The 23,768-nt window shown below is 37.2% G+C and overlaps 1 protein-coding gene across 4 annotated transcripts in view; it reads right to left on the bottom strand.

The window, feature by feature from the left end:
* Positions 1 to 23,768, bottom strand: part of PALS1 (protein associated with LIN7 1, MAGUK p55 family member) — a 96,545-nt gene that overhangs the window by 48,938 nt on the left and 23,839 nt on the right. For 2 of the 4 annotated variants that reach the window (XM_070594082.1, XM_070594083.1), the window contains exons 2-3: positions 12,755 to 12,840; positions 6,339 to 6,626 (exon numbers count right to left, since the gene is read on the bottom strand). In XM_070594082.1, the coding sequence (XP_070450183.1) occupies positions 6,339 to 6,603 (265 nt within the window). In that variant the 5' untranslated portion in view covers positions 6,604 to 6,626; positions 12,755 to 12,840. Of the gene's footprint in view, positions 1 to 6,338; positions 6,866 to 12,754; positions 12,841 to 23,768 lie in introns of all 4 variants that reach the window. The other 2 variants (XM_070594080.1, XM_070594081.1) reach the window with 1 other exon arrangement.

Genomic DNA, 23,768 nt, shown 5'->3' with positions numbered 1-23,768 from the left:
TCTACTTATGGCTTGAGCACTTACTAATTGTATTATATGTCACTGGCCAATTCACCTCAAGTCTCTGGGCCTTTCTACAAAATTAGTAGATTTTTTAGGATAATATTTCTCTAACTTTTGTTGGCAGTCCATTAAAAAAATATATTTTATTTCTCAACTCAGTACACACATACCTATGTGAAATAAAAGATTTACAGGGGCTGGCCCCATGGCCGAGTGGTTAAGTTCGTGTGCTCTGCTTCAGTGGCCCAGGGTTTCGCCAGTTCGGATCCTGGGCATGGACATGGCACTGCTCATCAGGCAATGCTGAGGTGGCGTCCCACATGCCACAACCAGAGGCACTCATAACTACAGTATACAACCATGTACTGGGGGAAGGCGGGCTTTGGGAAGAAGAAGAACGAAAAAAGAAGACTGGCAACAGATGTTAGCCCAGGTGCCAATCTTTAAAAAAAAACAACAAAAAGAAGGTTTATGAATACTTACGTGCAATACAATATAATTTAGTATTTTCTATTTTATTCTAGTCCTTAACAAAATTACTGGTTGATAGGATGGCTGAAATTAAAAAGACATATAATAACAAGTAGAAGTTAAGATGCAGAGAAACTGGAACACTCACACAATGCTGGGTGAGAATATAAAAGAGTGCAGATGCTACAGAAGATATGGCAGTTCCTTAATAAGTTAAACACAGAATTACCATGTGACTCAGCAATTCCACTCCTAGGTACACATCTAAAAGAACTGAAAACAGGTGTTCAAACAAAAACATACAAATGAATATTCATAACAGCACTATTCACAATAGCCAAAAGGCGAAAACAACCCAAGTGTTCCATGAACAGATGAATAGATAAACAAAATGTGGTATGTTCATTCAGTGGAATATTATTCAGCCATAAAAAGGAAAGAAGTACTGGTTAATGCTACAACACCTATGAACCTTGAAACCATGACGCTATATGAAAAAAAAAGCCAGTCACAAAAGGCCATATACTACATGATTCAGTTATGTGAAATGTCCCAAATAAACAAATGTACAGACAGAAAGCAGATTAGGGTTGTCAGGGGTTAGGCAGAAAGGAGAATAGGGAGTGATTGCTAATGGGCAGAGCTTCTTTTTAGGGTAATGAAAACACTATGGAAGTACACAGTGGTGATGGTTACACAATCTTGTGACTGGTAAAATCTCATGAATATGTACACTTAAAAAGAGTAAATTCAGGAGCCGGCTGGGTGGTGCAGCGGTTAAGTGCACACATTCTGCTTCAGTGGCCTGGGGTTAGCCAGTTTGGATCCCGGGTGCGGACACAGCACAGCTTGGCAAGCCATGCTGTGGTAGGCATCCCACATATAAAGTAGAGGAAGATGGGCATGGATGTTAGCTCAGGGCCAGTCTTCCTCAGCAAAAAGAGGAAGATTGGCAGCAGATGTTAGCTCAGGGCTAATCTTCCTCAAAAAAAAAACCAAAACAGTAAATTTATTTTAAAAAATGAACTAATTAATTCTAATTAATTTCATGAACTAGAAGGTTAGATGATCTCTCTGGTGGCTTCTGGTTCTTACAAAAGTTAAATTTTAGTCAAACATACAGTGTGCCACATGCCTATACACATTTTTTTCACTTAGTCCTCAAGAAAATTCTGAAACTGAGGCTCAGAAAAGTTAAGTAACTTGTCCAAGGTCAATAGCAATTAAGTGAAGATAAAAAGTATTTAAATCCTACATCTGACTCCAGACATCCTTATGCTTTCCAATATGTAACGATGTCATACATTTAACATGATGCAAGTCTTTGCAAGAGGGAAAAACTTAAAACCTATTATTACTTAATATGTGGAGTGAAGTTTTGACACATGGTGTCAAACTGAATGTTGTAGCAGTTATTTTTCAGCAGAATATGTATATTTAACAACCAAACATTACATGACTATACTCTATTCTAATGAATTTCTTAATCTTTATTTTAGTTAGCTCCAAATACAGCAAGCTGAACAAATCAGAAAATTTTCAAATAGGTTCAAACATTTTAAACATTAAACCTAGTACCAAGCAGTTTAATCATTTCACTTTCAGAAAACAAGTCTCTCAAAGAATGACTAAGAAAGTTTAGAAATATCTACAGCATTTGAGTAAAAATTTAAGAGAAAGAATAATTAACTTCTCAGAAGTAGGCCGAACTCGAGGTTTATTGGCACTGGAATTTTGTTTGCTGGCTTTAAATAAACTTTATTTTAAAAGCCAATCTTAAAAAAGTTTATCACGATCCAGCAAAATTCCAGCATAGCCCATGGTCAATCAAAAGTCAAATAATGTGAGAAAGAAATGTGGAAGAGGAGACACTTTACAATGTCAAGCACAGGAATACTCTTGACTTAATAGTTTGAATATTCAGGGACATCTGGCAAAAAAGAAAAACACAACATGCTATTATTAATATTATGAAAATATCTTATTCATCCTAGTTTTCTTCCCTCTGGCATCTTTTTAATTTTTCTTCAAATTAACAGCATCTGGTGTTAATTAGAAAGCACCTAGTGACAAATTTCAAGAGTCTCCTTATTAGCCAGAAAACAAATAGCTCACCACGGGTGCGTGGGTCTGTGTGCCTTTCCTAAGGCCTCTTCTCAGGTGTAACAGTCACATAGTCACATATATGATAGATGGCAGTGTTTCCTAGTTTATTCCCTTTAAACATTCTATCTACTAGATTTACTTGTCCACAACCCTGGCCCCAAATTACTTATCTGTGAATACAAAACAAAGAGAAACAGTGACGCCTATAACGTAGCACCATCTGAAAACGACCCTCCTCTACCCCATCCCACTCTACCCTGCACTCTGCTCTTTGCTCAGGATTTCTCCCACAACGTAGTTTGCTTTGCTCATGAAAGGAAAAAAGACAATGATATTTTATTTATAACAAAGCAAGGTTTAATAACTCATGCCAATTTTAAGGAAAGCCTCCCTAATACATCAAAATTCTTCTAATTTATAATATTAATTATTCATTTGAAATTAAGTTGCCACATCACTATCTTTTAATTTTCAATAAGATTTTGACTGCTTTTAAACATAACAATTCAGTTCATTCTTTCTGAATATTTTCTATCAATTCCATCCCTGCACTTTTATTACTATACAGTGCAAATTTATAAATACTTTCATTAAAAACCACCACCTAGACAATTAACCTTTCCAATTACATTTTCAGCTCTTAAAAGAGTTATTTTCTCTACTCACAGATAAACTTATGATGTATCATTCGGAAACTGAAGGCTTTCTCTCAAAGAAAAGAAATCAGTTGCCCCATCCTTTCCTCATTTAAAACAAGGCTGCTGTTTCTGGCTGTGAAAAAGGCTGAGAAGCCGTCTCCTGGCATGTGTGTATTAATCAAAATACTGGCAGGAGACTCACACAATTTGAAGGGAGTAGGTCTGTTGTAGTTTGATGTGTTAGCAAATTACGAACAGGAAAAAAATGTTTAGTACAAAGCTATTACACTTCCTTTTAAAATGAAAACTTAAAAACAGTATATCCAAAAACTGAGGCTTTGACTGACAATAACAACTTTATAATTTACGCTAATTTTTCATGTTTCCTACAATTAGCATATTTGTGTTGAGTGTATTCACATTAAATCTATCACTTATTTCTCAAAATACTAAATATTCTCCTATCCAAGAAATGAATTACAGATACCTGGTACTACATTTCAAATTACTTTAAAAATAAGATATGTATGGGGCTGGGCCGGCCTGGTGGCAGAACAGTTAAGTTCGCACGTTCCGCTTCTTGGCGGCCCGGGTTCGCCAGTTCAGATCCCGGGTACAGACATGGCACTGCTTGGCATGCCGTGCTGTGGTAGGCGTCCCACGTATAAAGTAGAGGAAGATGGGCATGGATGTGAGCTCAGGGCCAGGCTTCCTCAGCAAAGAGTAGGACTGGTAGCAGTTAGCTCAGGGCTAATCTTCCTCAAAAAAAAAAATAATAATAAGATACGTAAAACAGTCTGAAGGTCAAGGATTGCACAAAGGTATTTTTGAAAACCACAGTGGACTGCTTACAAGTTGGAAGAAAATATAGCTGTTCTTTAATGTACACTTGTAGAAAGTTAGCCAAGAAGCATACAAACAAACATGAAAAAAAAATTGTAAGAGAAATGGTCTCCAATTTTCTGTGCGTAGGCCAAAAAAACAAGTTTCGCTAAGTGAATCTGGCTTAAGCTGTATTTGTTTCTTTACTGAGATTTCATGAATATTATCTATTAGATGGACATTTTATGCCTGATCTAAGTAAAGCAAATGGACAAATACATTAATCTTAAAGAAATTTAAACAGAAAAACAAAAGAATCAGTCCAGGCTTGGGCTGGATATATTACAATGTAAACTTTCTCTAAGTCATAGAGAATATTTACAGAATACTTAAAAAACAAAATAACAGAGTGGTGGAAGATGAGGGTCAGTAAGAGGCAATCAGGAATGAAATACCTTTAACAAAGCTCTTAGGAAAAAAGAGCATAAAATTCAGTCAGATAAATATACTAAAAAATATGTAATCTTTCCATTTTCACTAGACTAATTATAATATCTGAAGGCTTTCAGCAGACTTCACTATCACTGAACACGTTTATGATTTCTTAAAACAGAGAGAAGCATATACATTGCTTTCTGTCAAGATATGTGGATCCTTAACAAACTTATAACAAAGAAAAGCAGCAGATGACGTGATACAGTAGAAACTGCTCCAAACTTAGAACACAGCAACTCAGTGAGGAACAAATCCAGTACATATGGTACCTCTGGGCAAATGAGAAAAAGGTGTTCCACTCTTGGTAGCCAGAGCTCAGGTACAGTGAGTGAAGAGCAGGCTGGATGCCAGTCTCCACCCAAACCTTTTGCTCCGTGCAGTACACCAACTGCATCTCCAGATCAGGCAAATTCAAACTTGGCTCTACCACTGATTAGCTGGGACTCTTAAACAGGTGATTTAACTGCGGTTCAATTTCTGTATCTCCAAAATGGAGATTACAGAGCCCTGTTAAGAGGATTATTGTGGACAGAATGGTGCATGCTATAGCATCTAGTACAGGGTTCAACAGACACTTGAATGAATGGCAAAATAATGAAAACTCTCTCCAAGAGCTGGCCTGGTGACATAGTGGTTAAGTTCACATGCTCCACTTTGGCAGCCCCAGTTTCGCTGGTTCGGATCCCCGGTGTGGACCTACCCACTGCTTATCAAGCCATGCTGTGGCAGGCATCCCACATATAAAATAGAGGAAGATGGGAACAGATAATTAGCTCAGGGCCAATCTTCCTCAGCAAAGAGAAGAGGATTGGTGGCTGATGTTAGCTCAGGGTTAATTTTCCTCAAAAAACCAAACAAACAATAAATAAATAAAATAAAATTGACAACTCTCTCCATCCATAGAAAAGTGGAAGTCTCTTTTCACATCTATAAATAATAAACTGTCAAGAAATAAAATACTTCATTTGAGTTAGCCTGCTTGTAAGGTAACACAAATTAATGTATACTCCTAATACTAATACAGTGATCATTTGTGTGTGTGTGCAGGAAGAAAGGGCAGTAAGTTCAATAATCAAATATTCTAAGTTTGGAAACACACATTTGACGTCAATCTCTCTTGTGGATTCATAATGACTACAGCATTCTAAAGGCTCTAAGAAGTCTTACTTAACTCACTGTTTTCAAAATTTATTTAATCACAGAACTCTTTTTCTGTTTATATCTATTAATATCTCATGGCATTAGTTTTTTTGCTTGTTTTTTTCACAGAATGGAACTTGGGAATAGGCAATATAGGGAATTTTGAGCCATGTTTTATGTGCATGCTGCCATATAAACAGCACCAGTTCTTCTTACCGACAGTCAATAACTAAAGAAAATCAAATAGATTTTAAGCTACAGATATTAATTTTATTACTATTTTACAAACTTTAAGGAAATGAGAAATTCAAAATCTGAAAAGTGCTTTTCAGTAATTTTGGTATAAAAGTTTGAGTTTGAAATAAAAGGTGAATTCTAAGGCTTTAAAGGTTAGGCCACATGTAGAAATTTTTAATTCAAGGATTAGATCTAAAAAACCATGCTGTAGTGACTGAACATTTAAGCCATGTAATTAGCTCCATGTGGCTAACAGCAAACAATGATGGTTACATGACTTTTCCAAGAAAAGAACTGATCTTGGCCTGAATTCCAGTTGCTGTTACTTATATTCTCTTATACCCATCTTCCTTTCTATACACATTTATGTTAAGGAAAGAGAAACAAAAGCAAAACATTGTCTATTACTCTGCTGTTTTTACTTACCTAATATTTTCACAGCATAATGAGGACTTTCTAAGACAATTCCTTCCTCTGTATCAAATATAGGGTTATCTATTCCAGTCTTTGGAGGAATTTGGGCTAGTTTCTTAAGTCTCATGGAGGAATTAAGGTCAAGTTCTTGTTTTTTCCCTTCTTCCTCTCGCCTACGCCTCATGTCCTCCTGCTGTTGCCGAATACGCTCCAACTGCGCACTTCGACGTACTGGCATCATCCTGGTGCCCAAATCTCCGGGGCAGTCAACAGCCATCTCTCGGAGCTTCTGATGTTCCTCTGGTGATGCAAGATCAACATTTTTTACTTCGAAGTCTGATTCCTCAGTAACATGCCCATTCATATGGGATGTTGTCATGGTTATCTATAAAAAACCTGTACCACTTTTTTATAAATCAATTTTTCCTATAAAGCCAATCTCTTGATTCTGTAGTATAAAATCCATGTTACTTCAAAAAAAAAAAAAAAACTTCTCACATCACATAATAATGCTATGAAAATGTATCCATGAAGGAAATCTAAGGGGAAAGATGGGGAAAAAAAGTATAAGAATTACAATATAAAAGATTTTACATAGCCCACTTCCAATCTCTACACAGTATAGAAAATATCTCACAAGTATATAATACTATTTTGCTATATAGATGAAATACTTTCATTTTACATATAATGCTGGGAAAATCAAGGTATTTCCAAAAAAAAGGTCCCCTCCCAAGAATGTGAAGTTTACTGTTTAATTTTGCAGCTGATAAAAATAATGTACTGGAAAGTTTAGCAATGCAGGAAAGTAAGAAAGTTTTGGGTACTAGTTTAGTAGAGAACAGGCTGCTTAAGGTATAAAGAAGTTTTAATCACCTTTCTATAGCTATCTCAACACAGTACTTTCTACTCAATCAATACACCTGAGATAGAAATAACTTCTTAGTTAACTGCTAAAGAAACTGGCACATAGCAAGTCATGTCGCTGGCTCACTTGAGATTCTGGAGGACAATTCACTTTCAGGAGTTTATGAAATGAAGAAGATACCCAATGAAAAAGAAACTTTAATTAGCAGCTAAGGCATCTATAGGATAAAACCACAGTAAGTGAGAAAAACACTACACGGGTTATCAGTCTTTATAACTGGTCACATTAAAAAAATTAGGGTTAATTCTTTACAAGGATTTTTTCAGAAAAAATGGTAGTACCTGTAAACACTCAAAAAGATTTAAGTCATACTGTACAGCGAATAAGAACATATTAGACTTGGAGACCAGCAAACTGAATTTAATTCTGGCTCTGCCACGTCCTCTAGCTTTATGATTTAAGACTAGTCAGTTTCTCTCTCTGAACCTCAGACTGTTTCGGAAAATTTATTCATAGGATTGTTCTGAATTTTAAGTGAGATAATGTATACATGTTTTAAAACTGAAAATATATATACTTACACTAATTCTTGGTATTAATTTGATTCTCCTATTTAAAAAATCCTTCAACATATTTTAGACGAGAAAAATATTTTACTAGATGACACTGGCCTTTCATCAAGCCATTTCTCGGGCATAACTAAGCAGATTGTTTATATAGGTGTAAACCCACACATTAAATCTAATTAGTCTTCTTTTGCTCAAGACTTTAAAAATATTTACGATAATAAACCTACTACCTCCTTGAACTGGGCATCGCTTCAGTAAACAAGTTGGTTAGAGCACATGCCAACTAAGCAAAAGCTGAGTTTTCAGACAATATTCCTAATGCTAGCCAATCTTCTTTCAAACATCTTGTCACAGACTTTTTAACACAAACTCAGGTAGACTACCAAGAAAATCACTAGACCAACAATCAAGAAAATAGATGCAAGCTACATAAGCAACTAGAATTACATTTGCACAAGAATTTTGGTGGATTTTTCTGTCTTCTATCCAAATTTTAGCTTCTCTCTTTATTTATAACTATGTGATCTACAAATAAATATCTTATTTATCATTAGTTTGCCTTCTTTTTCATTAAAACGAGAGCTATTAGAATTATGTTAGGCAATTCTTAAGTTTTATACATTGATTATATGCAAATGCAAATTCAGCTTATTTAATGTTTTCATTACAAGCAAGCAAAAACTTCTGTAGGAGTTACTATGGTGCTATGCTTAATTTTCATTTTAAAAAACAAGGAGTGTATGTATTTCCAGAAAATTAAAACTCTCAGCTTTCTCTATTTACAAGGTTTATTAGATACCAAAAATTAAATTTAATAATGAATAATGTATTTTTACTTTATATGCTGGTCTACAAAAATTATGATCTGAATTTAAAACTCTCAACTTAAAAACTATAAGGCTGGGGCTGGCCCCATGGCTGAGTGGTTAAGTTCGCGCGCTCCGCTGCAGGCGGCCCAGTGTTTTGTTAGCTCGAATCCTGGGCGCAGACATGGCACTGCTCATCAAACCACACTGAGACAGCGTCCCACATGCCACAACTAGAAGGACCCACAACGAAGAATACACAACTATGTACCCGGGGGCTTTGGGGAGAAAAAGGAAAAAATAAAAAAAAAAAATCTTTAAAAAAAAAATCTATAAGGCTGGGTCCATATTCACTATTCTAGATCATGGGGGAAAATTACAGATCATTCAAGAGAGACTGGGCCAGGTGATCTGAATCTGAGTTCTCATGCTTAGACTATTCTCAGGCTTGTCTATCTCAATCTACTGTTTTACTCTCAGAAAAATGTCTGCAACCCGATATTAATCTGCTTAAAATTCAATTTTGGTCATCTCCTTTGGAGTGTTCATAGTCTACTGGGAGAGACAGCAAAGAAAATGAACAATATTCTTCCTAATTGGTTTCTCCTCATTAGATTCTAAATTTGTTAAAGACAGGGGTCATGTCTTATATTTTTATACCCCCCAGGGCTTAACACAATAATGTCATAGAGGAAATGCCCAATAAATATTTGTTCAACTAAACTTAGAAATGTCATAAATTCAGAGGAGGCACAGATGATGGATTCTAAAACTTAGTCGTGATAAGGAGTTATGGAAAACACTCAAAACATAAGAATACATTTCTTTGAGGGGCATTGCAAAGAACAACTAAGACTTAGCTAGATAGAAGAGTCTGTTCCAGGAAGAGGGAATCACATGACCAATAAGAAGAAAGAGTATGAGAATATGGCACATTCAGAAAACAGAATAGGATGCAATAAGGCCAGATGGGACAAGGCGAGCAGGTCATACAGGAATAATGATAAAACTGGAAAGGCAAGCAGAGGGCCAGACCAAGAAGAGTTTAAGAGCTGAAGACTTTGACCTTTATCCTGGAAGTAGTAAGAATCATTACAGGATTTAAAGCATGGGAAATGATCACAATAACTTTGTTTAAAGGAAGATTAGCCCTGAGCTAACATCTGCCACCAATCCTCCTCTTTTTGCTGAGGAAGGATGGCCCTGAGTTAACATACGTGCCCATCTTCCTCTACTTTATATGTGGGATGCCTGCTACAGCATGGCTTGATGACCAGTGTATAGGTCCGTGCCTGGGATCTGATCCAGCAAACCCCAGGTCGCCGAGGTAGAGCGTGCAAACTTAACTACTACACCACCGGGCTGGCCCCTCACATTAACTTTCAGAGAAATATCACTTTGGTAGAAGTGTAGAGGATTGACTGAAGGATGGTAATGAGACCAGTTTGAGGGCAACTGTAAAAAATGGGGTCCTGAACTAAGACAGTGAGAATGAAGAAAAGTCATATTAAAGAAATATGTGGTTTATAAAATTACTATAATTTGGTGTCTATATTTCATATAGCAGGGCAAAAAGAGGAGACAGGAAGAAGAGAAGTAGGAAATAGTCGTAGTAGTAACAACCACAACTATGACATTTTTTGAGCACTTACGTGCCAGACAATATTGCAAGCACTTTACACAGTATTCACTCATTTAATCCTCATTACTACTCTAAAAGTAGGTCTAAATATGCCTGTTTTGTAAATGAGGAATGGGGATGGAAGCAGGCCTTGAAGATAAGATGGAGGAATAAGAAAGAGGCCACATGAACCAAAGGCAGAAAGATACAAAGTGTGGGAAAAGTACAAATAAGGCTAGTTGAACTAAAGCAGTCAGCTTATAAAAGAGAACAAAGTCAGCTTGTACAACAGAATCGTGGCTACAAAATTCGACTGGGTCCAACTTATGAAAGGCCTTGATTCTCAAGGCAGTAAGAAAGCCATCAGAGATTTAGAAAAGAGAGGTGATTTGTACATACACTTAATTGAGCATTTACCCCCGCTAGGTACTAGGTGTACAGAGATAGGATCTCTGCCCATTAGTCTATCAATCAAAATGTCCTACAGAGATCCAGAAATTAATGTGTCCAGAATTAAACTCATATTTCCCTTTAATCCACTCATATTTTCCTTGATCTTCTTCCTCCATTCTCGATTCTAATTAATGCCACTATATCCACACAGTTACCCAACACAGCACAATGTTTAAGAGAACAGTCTCCAGAATCAGAGTGTCTAGGACCTAATCCTTGCCTACTCTCCTTTTAAGTCTCAACTCAAAAACATCCTCCTCTGGATTTCCATGACTCCCCAAACTGGATATGTGTCTCCTCTGGAATCCCACAATGCCTGTCACATCTCTAATCAAACTAGACTACAGTTATTTGTACCTCTGTCAGTCTGTCCCATTAGACTAGGAGCCCTTGGAGTCAGAAACCAGCCTGACTCATCTCTGCATCTGTGACATTGCCCAGCACAGGGCCAAGCAAACAGGGGTCTTCAGAATACGAACCTAGGCAATGTGACTCCAGGGTCAGTAACTTTTGGTCACTAGGTAGATGGCAAAGTCGTTAACTAGGATGGAGAATACAGGAGAAGGAGAATTAGATAGAAGGGGAGAGAATTAAAGGGTAATACGGGTTTAGTTTTGGACACATTAATTTCAAGGTGACTATAGGTCATATAGGTAAATGATCTAACCAGCAGGGAATTGATCTTACTCATCTCTATAGCCCTGCTCTCTTGTAAGGGATCAATGCTTTATTAAGTATATGGGCAAATCATTCCTCCTCTGATGGCTTTCATATTGCCTAGAGAAGAGAGTCCACACTCACAAGGTAAATTCAAATTTTCTCACTGTATCTTTTACTACTTTCCTGCACAAGCCTTCTAAGTTAGCTTCCTCATTTGTGCGAATCCCATATCTTTCTTCCTTCCTGCCCAAATGCCTTATAAAATAAGAAGTACAAACTACTTCCTTCTCCTTTCATCTTCTCCTACCACAAGACCTTACTCCTTCAAGAAATGTTTCCAGATCACCTTGGTTAAGTAATGACCTCACCATGCAACACTCCAAAAGACTTTATAATGCTCACAAGTTAATTCACGAGGGCCATGAAAGATTCGCAAGTTCTTCCAGGATCAAAAAAACATTAGGCCATGCCCTATAGTTTTACCATTAAGATCATTATAATTTTTAAACAGGCAAACCATGAATAGTCTAGCTCATATATGTAGTTAATATATATCAATAAACAATGAAAGAGTCCCAGCCCAAAGGCATTATACTCTCCCTCTCCAAAATACAAAAAAAAATTCTTTGATAATTCAGAATCTGATAAATGACTGAACTAGAGAATCACCTCCTTATATGTAAATAAAAGATTGTCTTATGCAGATAATGTAGTTACAAGTTGCTGGCCCTCTCTTCTCAATCCTCTAATTAGAAATAAATTGTTTTTAAAATGCCTCAAAGACCCACATTTCAAATCCTCATCAGAGTCCCAGCTCATACCCCAGCACCGTGAAAAAAAAAACATAAAAGAAAAATTAAAAAATAAATCAAAACTGTTTACAGAGTCCACAAAGCAAAAAAAGGAATTTTTCAGGTTAGCAGGCCAAAGCTGTTTGAACGCTAACTTCAAACTAGTTGGGGACAAAGGGCTTTGCTTATGTAAATTGGCTATAGGAGATGGGGTTAAAGGAAGCTAAACAAGCTTCAAATGAGTACAAATGATTGAGACTGGAGGGCCTGAAACAACCTGAAGTATAGAGGCCCACTGAAAACTCCACACCTGGAAACAGAACCGTTCGTGCAAGAGCTGGGGAACATGACAGGTTAGCAGGAAGACAATTTCGTATATAATCAGTATCCTAATTTTTAGGCAGAGGGAAATGTAAAACATACACTTCATATGCATAAACATGGTTGGTCTATACTAGTGTCCAGAATTCTAGATTTTTTTTCAATTCATCCTTCCTCCCCTTCTCCCACAAGTAATGCCCTTTGACCAGCAGCTGGGAAGTCTCATTTTAAGTGATCAGCATTCCTCTGACATTCTAAGAAGTTGGACTATTTGTCTCCATAGAAACAGCTTTGTCAGCTAACACAAGATTCAGGCCAAGAATAGTGAAAAGAACTTACGTTATGCAAACTGGAAAGACTTTATCTATTATCCTCTTAGTTTCTCTTCTCTGGTTTTTCACAGAACTCAGGCTAACTTTCTTACTCTGTAAAATAGAAAAGAGACAATCAAGTGTAAAAGTCTGTAGTGTTTTTTACAGGGAGGGAGTGGGAGAGAAAGGATAATTCAGTATGATAACCAATTCTGCTTGCAGACAGCTAGGATTTCTTAGTATGAAGTAAAAATGAACCCCCCCTACAATCTCTAATGGACATCAAGTAAAATCAGTGTATAGAAATCAGCGATGAGAAAGAGGTAAATATAACTTGTTTTAAAGCTTTTTAAAAAGAGTACGACCCTTTTGCAGAGTATTTTAAATGACACTTTTTGACTTTTGGTTAAGGCTCAAACAAAAACGCAAGTTTTTAGTTTTTTCTTTGTTTTAAGTACAACTTCTGGATCAATTTTAAACATTTTGAATAGTTTATGATGCCAAGAAGATAAGAAGTTTAGGATCCAAAATAAATTTCACAGACAGAAACCACAATTACTTCAGAGGCGGAAATGTTGATGTTACATTGAAGACCAAGACAGAAGAGGATCCTGTCCTAATGGACTTACATTCTGGTAGGGTAACAGATGCTAAAAACCAAACACACAATAAGATGACTTCATATAAAGGACTATAGAGAAAGTAAAACATGGTAATATAGACAATGATGTTTGGAAGGGACAACATTAGATAAAATGGCCAGGAAAGGCCTACTTTAGGAGGTGATATTTGAGCTGAAACTTGAATGACAAAAAAATGAGTCAGCTGTGGGAAGATCCAGAAATAAAGGGTTCCAGGTTGAGGGAACGGAAAGTACATTTCTGTATGGATGTCACTAGGAATCTTAATTTCAATATATCCCGAACTGACCTCAACTTCTTCCCTATTACTGTTAATTATACCACTATCTCAAACATCTCTGTCTTCAAGCCCTATTATCCAATCAGTTGCCAAGATGTGTTGATTCCACAGGGGTTTTAGAATTCATTGAAGGGTAGCAGAATATGCCACTGAAAGATGCTGTTTAAGAGAATAAAAAGGCAAGCTAAAAAAAAGGGAGAAATGTTTGCAAAATATTTATGTCCATGATAAATATTCTTACAACTCAGTAAGTCAAATAACCCAAATTTTAAAAATAGGGCAAGAGATTTAACCACTTCACCCAAGATAGACAAATGGCAAAAATAAGCATTTGGAAAGATACTCAACATCAGTAATTGTTAAAGAAAATGCAAATTGAAACCACAATGAGATACCGGCATAATGATAGAGAAAAATCAACGGAATAGGACTGAGAGTCCAGAAATAAATCCTCACATTTACAGAAAGCTGATTTTCAACAAGGGTGCCTAGACAATTTAATGGGGGAAAAAAAAAGTTTCTTCAGCAAATGGTGCTAGGACAATTGGATATCCACATGCAAAAAATGAGGCTGGACTCTTACCTAACACTATATACAAAAATTAACTCAAAATGGATCAAGGACGCAAATGTAAGAACTAAAGTGATAAAATTCTTAGAAGAAAACATAGGCATAAATCTTCATGACCCTGGATTAGGCAATGGTTTCTTAAGGTAGTAACATCAAAAGCACAAGAAACAAAAGGAAAATACATAAATTAGACATTATCAAAATTAAAAACTTTATGCTTCAAAGGACACCATCAAGAAAGTGAAGAGGGGGGCTGGCCCCATGGCCGAGTGGTTAAGTTCGCGCGCTCCGCTGCAGGCGGCCCAGTGTTTCGTTGGTTCGAATCCTGGGCGCGGACATGGCACTGCTCATCAAACCACACTGAGACAGCGTCCCACATGCCACAACTAGAAGGACCCACAACGAAGAATACACAACTATGTAGCGGGGGGCTTTGGGGAGAAAAAGGAAAAAAATAAAATCTTTGAAAAAAAAAAAAGAAAGAAAGTGAAGAAGCAACAAAAGACCTCACATAGCTAAAGGAATCCTGAGAAAAGAGAACAAAGCTGGAGGCATCATACTCCCTGACTTCAAAATGTACTACAAAGCTATAGTATTCAAAACAGCATGGTACAGGCACAACAACAGACACACAGATCAATGGAACAGACTTGAAAGCCCAGAAACAAAACCGCACATCTACAGACAGCTAATCTTCAACAAAGGAAGTAAGAACATACAATGGAGACAGTCAAGTCTCTTCAATAAATGGTGTTGGGAAAACTGGACAGCCACATGCAAAAGAATGAAAATAGACCATTATCTTTTGCCATATACAAAACTTAATTCAAAATGGATCAAAGACTTGAAGGTAAGACCTGAAAACATAAAACTCCTAGAAGAAAATATAGGCAGTACACTCTTTGACATCAGTCTTACAAGGATCTTTTCAAATACCATGTCTACCCGGGCAAGGGAAACAAAAGAAAAAATTAAAAAGTGGGACTTCATCAGATTAAAGAGCTTCAACAAGGCAAAGGAAACCAGGAACAAAATGAAAAGACAACCCACCAACTGGGAGAAAAATACTTGCAAATCATATATCTGACAAGGAGTTAATCTCCAAAATATATAAAGAACTCATACAACTCAACAAGAAAAAAACAAACACCACGATCAAAAAATGGGCAGAGGATATGAACAGACATTTTTCCAAAGAAGATATACAGATGGCCAGTAGGCACATGAAAACGTTCAACATCACTAATCATTAGGGAAATGCAAATCAAAACTACAATGAGATATCACCTTACCCCCATTAGAATGCCTGTAATCACCAAGACAGAAAACAAATGTCGGAGAGGATGTGGAGAAAACGGAACTCTCATCCACTGCTGGTGGGAATGCAAACTGGTACAGCCACTATGGAAAACAGTATGCAGATTTCTCAAAAAATTAAAAATAGAAATACTATATGATCCAGCTATCCCACTACTGACTATTTATCCAAAGAACTTGAAATAAACAATTCAAGAATTATGCACCCCCTATGCTCCTTGCAGCATTACTCACAATAGCCAAGATGTAGAAGCAATCCAAGTGCCCAACAACTGATGAATGGATAAAGAAGATGTGGTATATATACAAAAGGGAATACTACTCAGCCATAAACAAAGAAAAATCATCCCATTTGCAACAACATGGATGGACCTTGAGGGTATTAGGTTAAGAGAAGTAAGCCAGACAGAGAAAGACAACCTGTAAGATTTCACTGATGTGGAAGATAAACTAAGACATGGACAAAGAGAATAAATTAGTGGTTACCAGAGGGGAAGGGGGTTAGGGATGGGCATAAGGTGTAAAGGGGCACATTTATATGGTGACTGACAAATGATAATGTACAACTGCAATTTCACAATTCTATAAACTATTATGACCTCAATAAGAAAACAAGATAGAAAGTGAAAAGACAATCCACAGAATGTGAGAAAACTTTTGCAAATCATATATCTGATAGGGGACTTGTATTTAGAATATATAAGGAACTCTTACAACTCTGTAGTAAAAAGATGAATAGTCTTATTGAAAAATGAGAGGAAGATCTGAATAGACAGTTCTCCAAAGAAGATATACAAATGGGCTTAAATAAGCACATGAAAAGATATTCAACATTACTGGCCATCAGAGAAAAGCAAATCGAAACCTCAGTGAGATACCACTTAACACCCAGTAGGATGGCGAGGATCAAAAAGACAGATAAGTGCAGGGGCTAGCCCAGTGGCACAGCAGTTAAATTTGTGCACTCCGCTTCAGTGGCTCGGTGTTCACCAGTTTGGATCCCAGGAATGGACCTACACACCACTTATCAAGCCATGCTGTGGCAGGCATCCCACATATAAAATAGAGGAAGATGGGCACAGTTGTTAGCTCAGGGCCAATCTTCCTCAGCAAAAAAAAAAGAGGATTGCCAATGGATGTTAGCTCAGGGCCAATCTTCCTCAGCAAAAAAAGAGGACTGGCAGTAGATGTTAGCTCAGGGCTAATTTCCTCAAAAAAAAAAAAAAAAAAGACAGATAAATGCTGATGAGGATGTGGAAAAACTGGAACCTTCCTACACTGCTGTTGGGAATGTCAAATGGTGCAGCCACAGTGAAAACAGTCTGGAAATTCCTCAAAAGGCTAAACACAAAGTTACGACACACCCCAGCAATTCCAATGCTAGGTACACACCCAAGAGAAATAAAAACATATGTCCATACAAAAAATTTGTACAAGGACCAGCCCCGTGGCCGAGTGGTTAAGTTCGCACGCTCTGCTTCAGTGTTCCAGGGTTTCGCCAGTTTGTATCCTGGTGTGGACATAGCACCGCTCATCAAGCCATGCTGAGGCGGCACCCCACGTGCCACAGCTAGAAGGACCCATAAGTAAAAATACACAACTATGTACTGGGGAGAAAAGGAAAAATAAAATCTTAAAAAAAAATTGTACAAAAATGTTCATAGTAGCATTATTCATAATAGTCAAAAAGTGGGGAAAAAATCCAAATGTCCATCAACTAATAAATGGATAAATAAAATGTAGATCCATAATAAAATATTATTGGGCAATAAAAAGAAATAAAGCATTGATACATGCTACATCATCAGTGAACCTTGAAAATAGAAGTGAGAGAAGCCAGTCACAAAGGACCACATACTGTATGATTCCATTTATGAAATGTCCAGAATTGGCAAGTCTAGAGACAGAAAGAAGATCAGTGGTTGCCCAGAGCTGGTGGGGGCAGGGATGGGCGTGAGGAGGATTATTGCTAAGGGTGCAGGTTTCTTTTGGGGGGGTGATGAAAATGTTCTAAAACTGACTGTGGTGATGACCGCACAACTCTGAATATACTAAAAGCCACTGACTTGTACACTTGAAATAGATGAATTGTATGGTATGTGAATTGTATCTCAATAAAACTGTTAAAAAAAGGCAATGAAATACCATTTCAAACATATCAAAAATACTATTATAAAATACAATGGCTAAAACTAAAAAGACTGACAATACTAAGCACTGGAGAAGATGTGGAGAAACTGAAAACTTCATACAATACTGGCAAGAATGTAAAATGGTAGTTGGTTTGGCAGTTTCTTTTTTTTAAGATTTCATTTTTCCTTTTTCCCCCCAAAGCGCCCCTGGTACATAGTTGTCTATTTTAGTTGTGGGTCCTTCTAGTTGTGGCATGTGGGACGCCGCCACAGCATGAGTTGATGAGCAGTGCCACTGTCCGCACCCAGGATCCAAACTGGTGAAACCCTGGGCCACCGAAGCAGAGCACGAACTTAAACACTCAGCCACGGGGCTGGCCCTCGCAGTTTCTTAAAAAGTTAAACATAGCCTTATGATATAACCCAGAGAATCCACTTACAAGAAATAAAAACATATTTTTATTTGTAAAAATCACAAAGATTTGTATGGAACATTCACAGATTCATTATTAACTTAAAATTGGATACAATCCAAATATCCTTCAGCTGGTGAATGGACAAATAAAATATAGAATACTATTCAGTAATAAAAGAGAATGAACGATTGATACATGCAACAACATGGAGGCCTCAAAAACACAATGTCAGACATAAGAGTACATATTGTATGATTCCATTTATATGACATTTCTAGGAAAAACAAAACTAGCACTGTTAGAGAAAGCAGTTTGCTGGTTTCCTGCAGCTAGGGGTGGGAGCAGAAATTGGCTACAAAAGGACATGAGGGAGTTTTTTTAGGTGATGGAACTGTAATAAAACCAGATTTCAGTCACACCTGCATGAGGATATAATTTTACTAAAACTCAAACTGTACCAGTAACTTGAATTTTACGGAATGTAAATTATACCTCACTAAGGTGTTTTTTTTTTTTTTTTATTTATATTTTTTTTTATTAATGTTATGATAGATTACAAGCTTGTGAGATTTCAGTTGTACATTATTGTTAGTCATGTTGTGGGTACACCACTTCCCCCTTCGTACCCTCCCCCCACCCCCCCTTTTCCCTGGTAACCACCGATCAGATCTCCTTCTCAATATACTAATTTCCACCTATGAGTGGAGTCATATAGAGATCGTCTTTCTCTCACTGACTTATTTCGCTTAACATAATGCCCTCGAGGTCCATCCACGTTGTTGTGAATGGGCCAATTTCGTCTTTTTTTATGGCTGAGTAGTATTCCATTGTGTATATATACCACATCTTCTTTATCCAGTCATCAGTTTCTGGGCATGTAGGCTGGTTCCACGTCTTGGCTATTGTAAATAATGCTGCGATGAACATAGGGGTGCAACGGACTCTTGAGATATCTGTTATCAGGTTCTTAGGATAGATACCCAGTAATGGTATGGCTGGGTCATAGGGTATTTCTATTTTTAACTTTTTGAGAAATCTCCATGCTGTTTTCCATAGTGGCTGTACCAGTTTGCATTCCCACCAACAGTGTATGAGGGTTCCTCTTTCTCCACAACCTCTCCAACATTTGTCGTTCTTGGTTTTGGATGTTTTTGCCAATCTAACGGGGGTAAGGTGATATCTTACTGTAGTTTTGATTTGCATTTCCCTGATGATTAGCGATGATGAACATCTTTTCATGTGTCTATTGGCCATATTCATATCTTCTTTTGAGAAATGTCTGTTCATGTCCTCTGCCCATTTTTTGATCGGGTTGTTTGTTTTTTTGTTGTTAAGCAGTGTGAGTTCTTTGTATATTATGGAGATTAACCCTTTGTCGGATAAGTGGCTTGTAAATATTTTTTCCCAATTAGTGAGCTGTTTTTTTGTTTCAATTCTGTTTTCCCTTGCCTTGAAGAAGCTCTTTAGTCTGATGAAGTCCCATTTGTTTATTCTTTCTATTGTTTCCCTCAACTGAGGAGTTACAGTGTCCGAAAAGATTCTTTTGAAACTGATGTTAAAGAGTGTACTGCCTATATTCTCTTCCAAAAGACTTATTGTCTCAGGCCTAATCTTTAGGTCTTTGATCCATTTTGAGTTTATTTTGGTGTGTGGTGAAAAAGAATGGTCAATTTTCAATCTTTTGCATGTGGCTGTCCAGTTTTCCCAGCACCATTTGTTGAAGAGACTTTCTTTTTTCCATTGTAGGCCCTCTGCTCCTTTGTCGAAGATTAGCTGTCCATAGATGTGTGGTTTTATCTCTGGGCTTTCAATTCTGTTCCATTATCTGTGCCCCTGTTTTTGTACCAGTACCATGCTGTTTTGATCACTGTAGCTTTGTAGTATGTTTTGAAATCGGGGATTGTGATTCCGCCGGCTTTGTTTTTCTTGCTCAGGATTGCTTTAGCAATTCGCGGTCTTTTGTTCCCCCATATGAATTTTAGGATTGTTTGTTCAATTTCTGTGAAGAATGTTCTTGGGATTCTGATTGGGATAGCATTGAATCTGTATATTGCTTTAGGTAGTATGGACATTTTAACTATGTTTATTCTTCCAATCCATGTACAAGGAATGTTTTTCCATCTCTTTATGTCATCGCCTATTTCTTTCAAGAAAGTCTTGTAGTTTTCATTGCATAGATCCTTCACTTCCTTGGTTAAGTTTATCCCCAGGTATTTTATTCTTTTCGTTGTGATTGTGAATGGGATAGAGTTCTTGAGTTCTTTTTCTGTTAGTTTATTGTTAGTGTATAGAAATGCTACTGATTTATGCACGTTAATTTTATACCCTGCTACTTTGCTGTAGTTGTTGATTATTTCTAATAGTTTTTCTGTGGATTCTTTGGGGTTTTCTATGTATAAGATCATGTCGTCTGCAAACAACGAGAGTTTTACTTCTTCGTTACCTATTTGGATTCCTTTTATTTCTTTTTCCTGCCGAACTGCTCTGGCCAGCACCTCCAGTACTACGTTGAATAGGAGTGGTGAAAGTGGGCACCCTTGTCTTGTTCCTGTCCTCAGAGGGATGGTTTTCAGCTTTTGTCCATTGAGTATGATGTTGGCTGTGGGTCTATCATATATGGCCTTTATTATGTTGAGGTACTTTCCTTCTATACCCATTTTACTGAGGGTTTTTATCATAAATGGGTGTTGGATCTTGTCGAATGCTTTCTCTGCATCTATTGAGATGATCATGTGGTTTTTGTTTTTCATTTTGTTGATGTAGTGTATCACGTTGATTGACTTGCGGATGTTGAACCATCCCTGTGTCCCTGGTATAAATCCCACTTGATCATGGTGTATAATCTTTTTGATGTATTGCTGTAATCGGTTTGCCAAAATTTTGTTGAGAATTTTTGCATCTATGTTCATCAGTGATATCGGCCTGTAGTTCTCCTTCTTTGTGTTGTCCTTGTCAGGTTTGGGGATCAGAGCGATGTTGGCTTCATAGAATGTGTTAGGGAGTTCTCCATCTTTCTCAATTTTCTGGAACAGTTTGAGGAGAGTAGGTATTAAGTCTTCTTTGAATGTTTGGTAGAATTCTCCAGAGAAGCCGTCTGGTCCTGGACTCTTGTTTTTGGGGAGGTTTTTGATTACCGTTTCTATTTCCTTACTTGTGATTGGTCTATTCAGATTCTCCATTTCTTCCTGATTCAGTTTGGGGAGATTGTAGGAGTCTAGGAATTTGTCCATTTCTTCCAGGTTGTTCAATTTGTTGGCATATAGTTTTTCATAGTATTCTCTTATGATCTCTTGTATTTCATTGGTATCTGTTGTGATTTCTCCTCTGTCATTCCTGATTTTATTAATTTGCGATTTCTCTCTTCTTTTCTTGGTGAGTCTGGCTAGGGGTTTGTCAATTTTGTTAATTCTTTCGAAGAACCAACTCTTTGTTTCATTGATCCTTTCTATTGTCTTTTTTGTTTCAATATCGTTTATTTCTGCTCTTATTTTTATTATTTCCCTCCTTCTACTGACTCTGGGCTTTGTTTGTTCTTCTTTTTCTAGTTCTGTTAGGTGTCGTTTGAGGTTGCTTACGTGAGCTTTTTCTTGTTTAGTGAGGTGAGCCTGTATTGCGATGAATTTCCCTCTTAGGACTGCTTTTGCTGCATCCCAAATGATTTGGTATGTCGTGTTCTCATTTTCATTTGTCTCCAGATAATATTTGATTTCTTCTTTAATTTCTTCAATGATCCATTGTTTGTTGAGAAGCGTGTTGTTTAGTCTCCACATTTTTGCACCTTTCTCTGCTTTTTTCTTGTAGTTGATTTCTAGTTTAATAGCGTTATGATCAGAAAAGATGCTTGATATTATTTCAACTCTCTTGTATTTATTGATGTTTGCTTTGGTTCCCAAAATATGGTCAATCCTTGAGAATGTTCCATGTGCACTTGAGAAGAATGTGTAACCTGCTGTTTTTGGATCAAGTGTTCTATATATATCTATTAAGTCCATCTGGTCTAATTTTTCATTTAATTCTATTATTTCCTTGTTGATTTTCTGTCTGGATGTTCTGTCCATTGGTGTTAATGGTGTGTTGAGGTCCCCTACTATTATTGTATTGTTGTTGATGTCTTCTTTTAGTTCTATTAAGAGTTGCTTTACAAATTTTGGTGCTCCTGTGTTGGGTGCGTATATATTTATAAGTGTTATGTCTTCTTGGTGGAGAGTCCCTTTTATCATTATATACTGTCCCTCTTTATCTTTCTTTATCTGTTTTGTTTTGAAATCTACCTTGTCTGATATTACTATAGCGACACCTGCTTTCTTTTGTTCATTATTAGCTTGGAGTATTGTTCTCCATCCCTTCACTCTGAGTCTGTGTTTGTCTTTGGGGCTGAGGTGTGTTTCCTGGAGGCAGCATATTGTTGGATCTTGTTCTTTGATCCATCCTGCCACTCTGTGTCTTTTGATTGGGGAGTTCAATCCATTTACATTTAGAGTGATTATTGAGACGTGGGGGCCTACCACTACCATTTTGTGTCTTGTTTTCTGGTTTTCTTCAGTTTCCTTTGTTTCTCGTCCCATGGTTTAATCTGTTCTGATGTAGAGCTGCTACTCTCTGTTGTTGTCCTTCTACTTATCTCCTCTGCTCTTGGTTTTGTAGCCCCTTTCCTTTTTTGGATTTTTCAGGAATGAGGGTATTCCTGAGGATTTCCTGAAGAGGAGGTTTTGTGGCAATGAACTCCCTTAATTTTTGTTTATCTGGGAAAGTTTTTATTTCTCCATCGTATTTGAAGGATATTTTCGCTGGGTAGAGAATTCTCTGCTGTAGATTTTTGTCCTTCAGATTTTTGAATATATCATTCCACTCTCTTCTAGCCTGTAAAGTTTCTGCTGAGAAATCTGCTGATAGCCTGATGGGGGTTCCTTTGTAGGTTAGTTTCTTTTGCCTGGCTGTCCTTAATATTTTCTCCTTGTCGTTGACTTTTGCTAGCTTCACTACTATATGGCGTGGAGTTGGTCTTCTTGCATTGATAAAGTTTGGAGATCTATTGGCTTCTGTCACCTGAAGATCCATCTCCCTCACCAGATTTGGGAAGTTCTCAGCCATTATTTCTTTGAATAGGCTTTCTGCCCCTTTCTCCTTCTCTTCTCCCTCTGGTATACCTATAATCCTTACGTTGCATCTCCTAATTGTGTCTGATAATTCTCGGAGAGTTTCTTCATTTCTTTTAAGTCTTGCTTCTCTCTCCTCCTCTGCCTGCAACAATTCTATATTGCCATCTTCCAAATTGCTAATTCTTTCCTCCATATTATCGGCCCTACTGTTCAGAGCATCTAGATTTTTCTTAATCTCCTCTATTGTGTTCTTCATTTCCAATATTTCTGTTTGGTTCTTCTTTGTCGTATCAAACTCTTTTGTGACATAGCTCCTGAACTCGTTGAGTTGTCGGTCAGAATTCTCTCTTAACTCATTGAGAATCCTAATGATGGCTGTTTTGAAGTCATCATCATTTAGGTTATATATCTCATTTTCTTTGGGATTGTTTTCTGTGTATTTGTTACTTTCTTTCTGTTCTGGAGATTTAATGTATTTTTTCATATTGCTTGATGTTGTTGATTTGTGCCTCCGCATGGAGATAGAGTTTAGTTGCTCCTTTCACTTGTTTCAGCTGCTGCGGTGGGGGGAGCAGCTGTTTATACT

The sequence above is a fragment of the Equus przewalskii genome, chromosome 25 (assembly GCF_037783145.1).
Source record: "Equus przewalskii isolate Varuska chromosome 25, EquPr2, whole genome shotgun sequence".
Lineage (NCBI taxonomy): Eukaryota > Metazoa > Chordata > Mammalia > Perissodactyla > Equidae > Equus > Equus przewalskii.
Note: the sequence above shows the minus strand (reverse complement) of the source record. Positions and strands in the feature narration are given on the sequence as shown.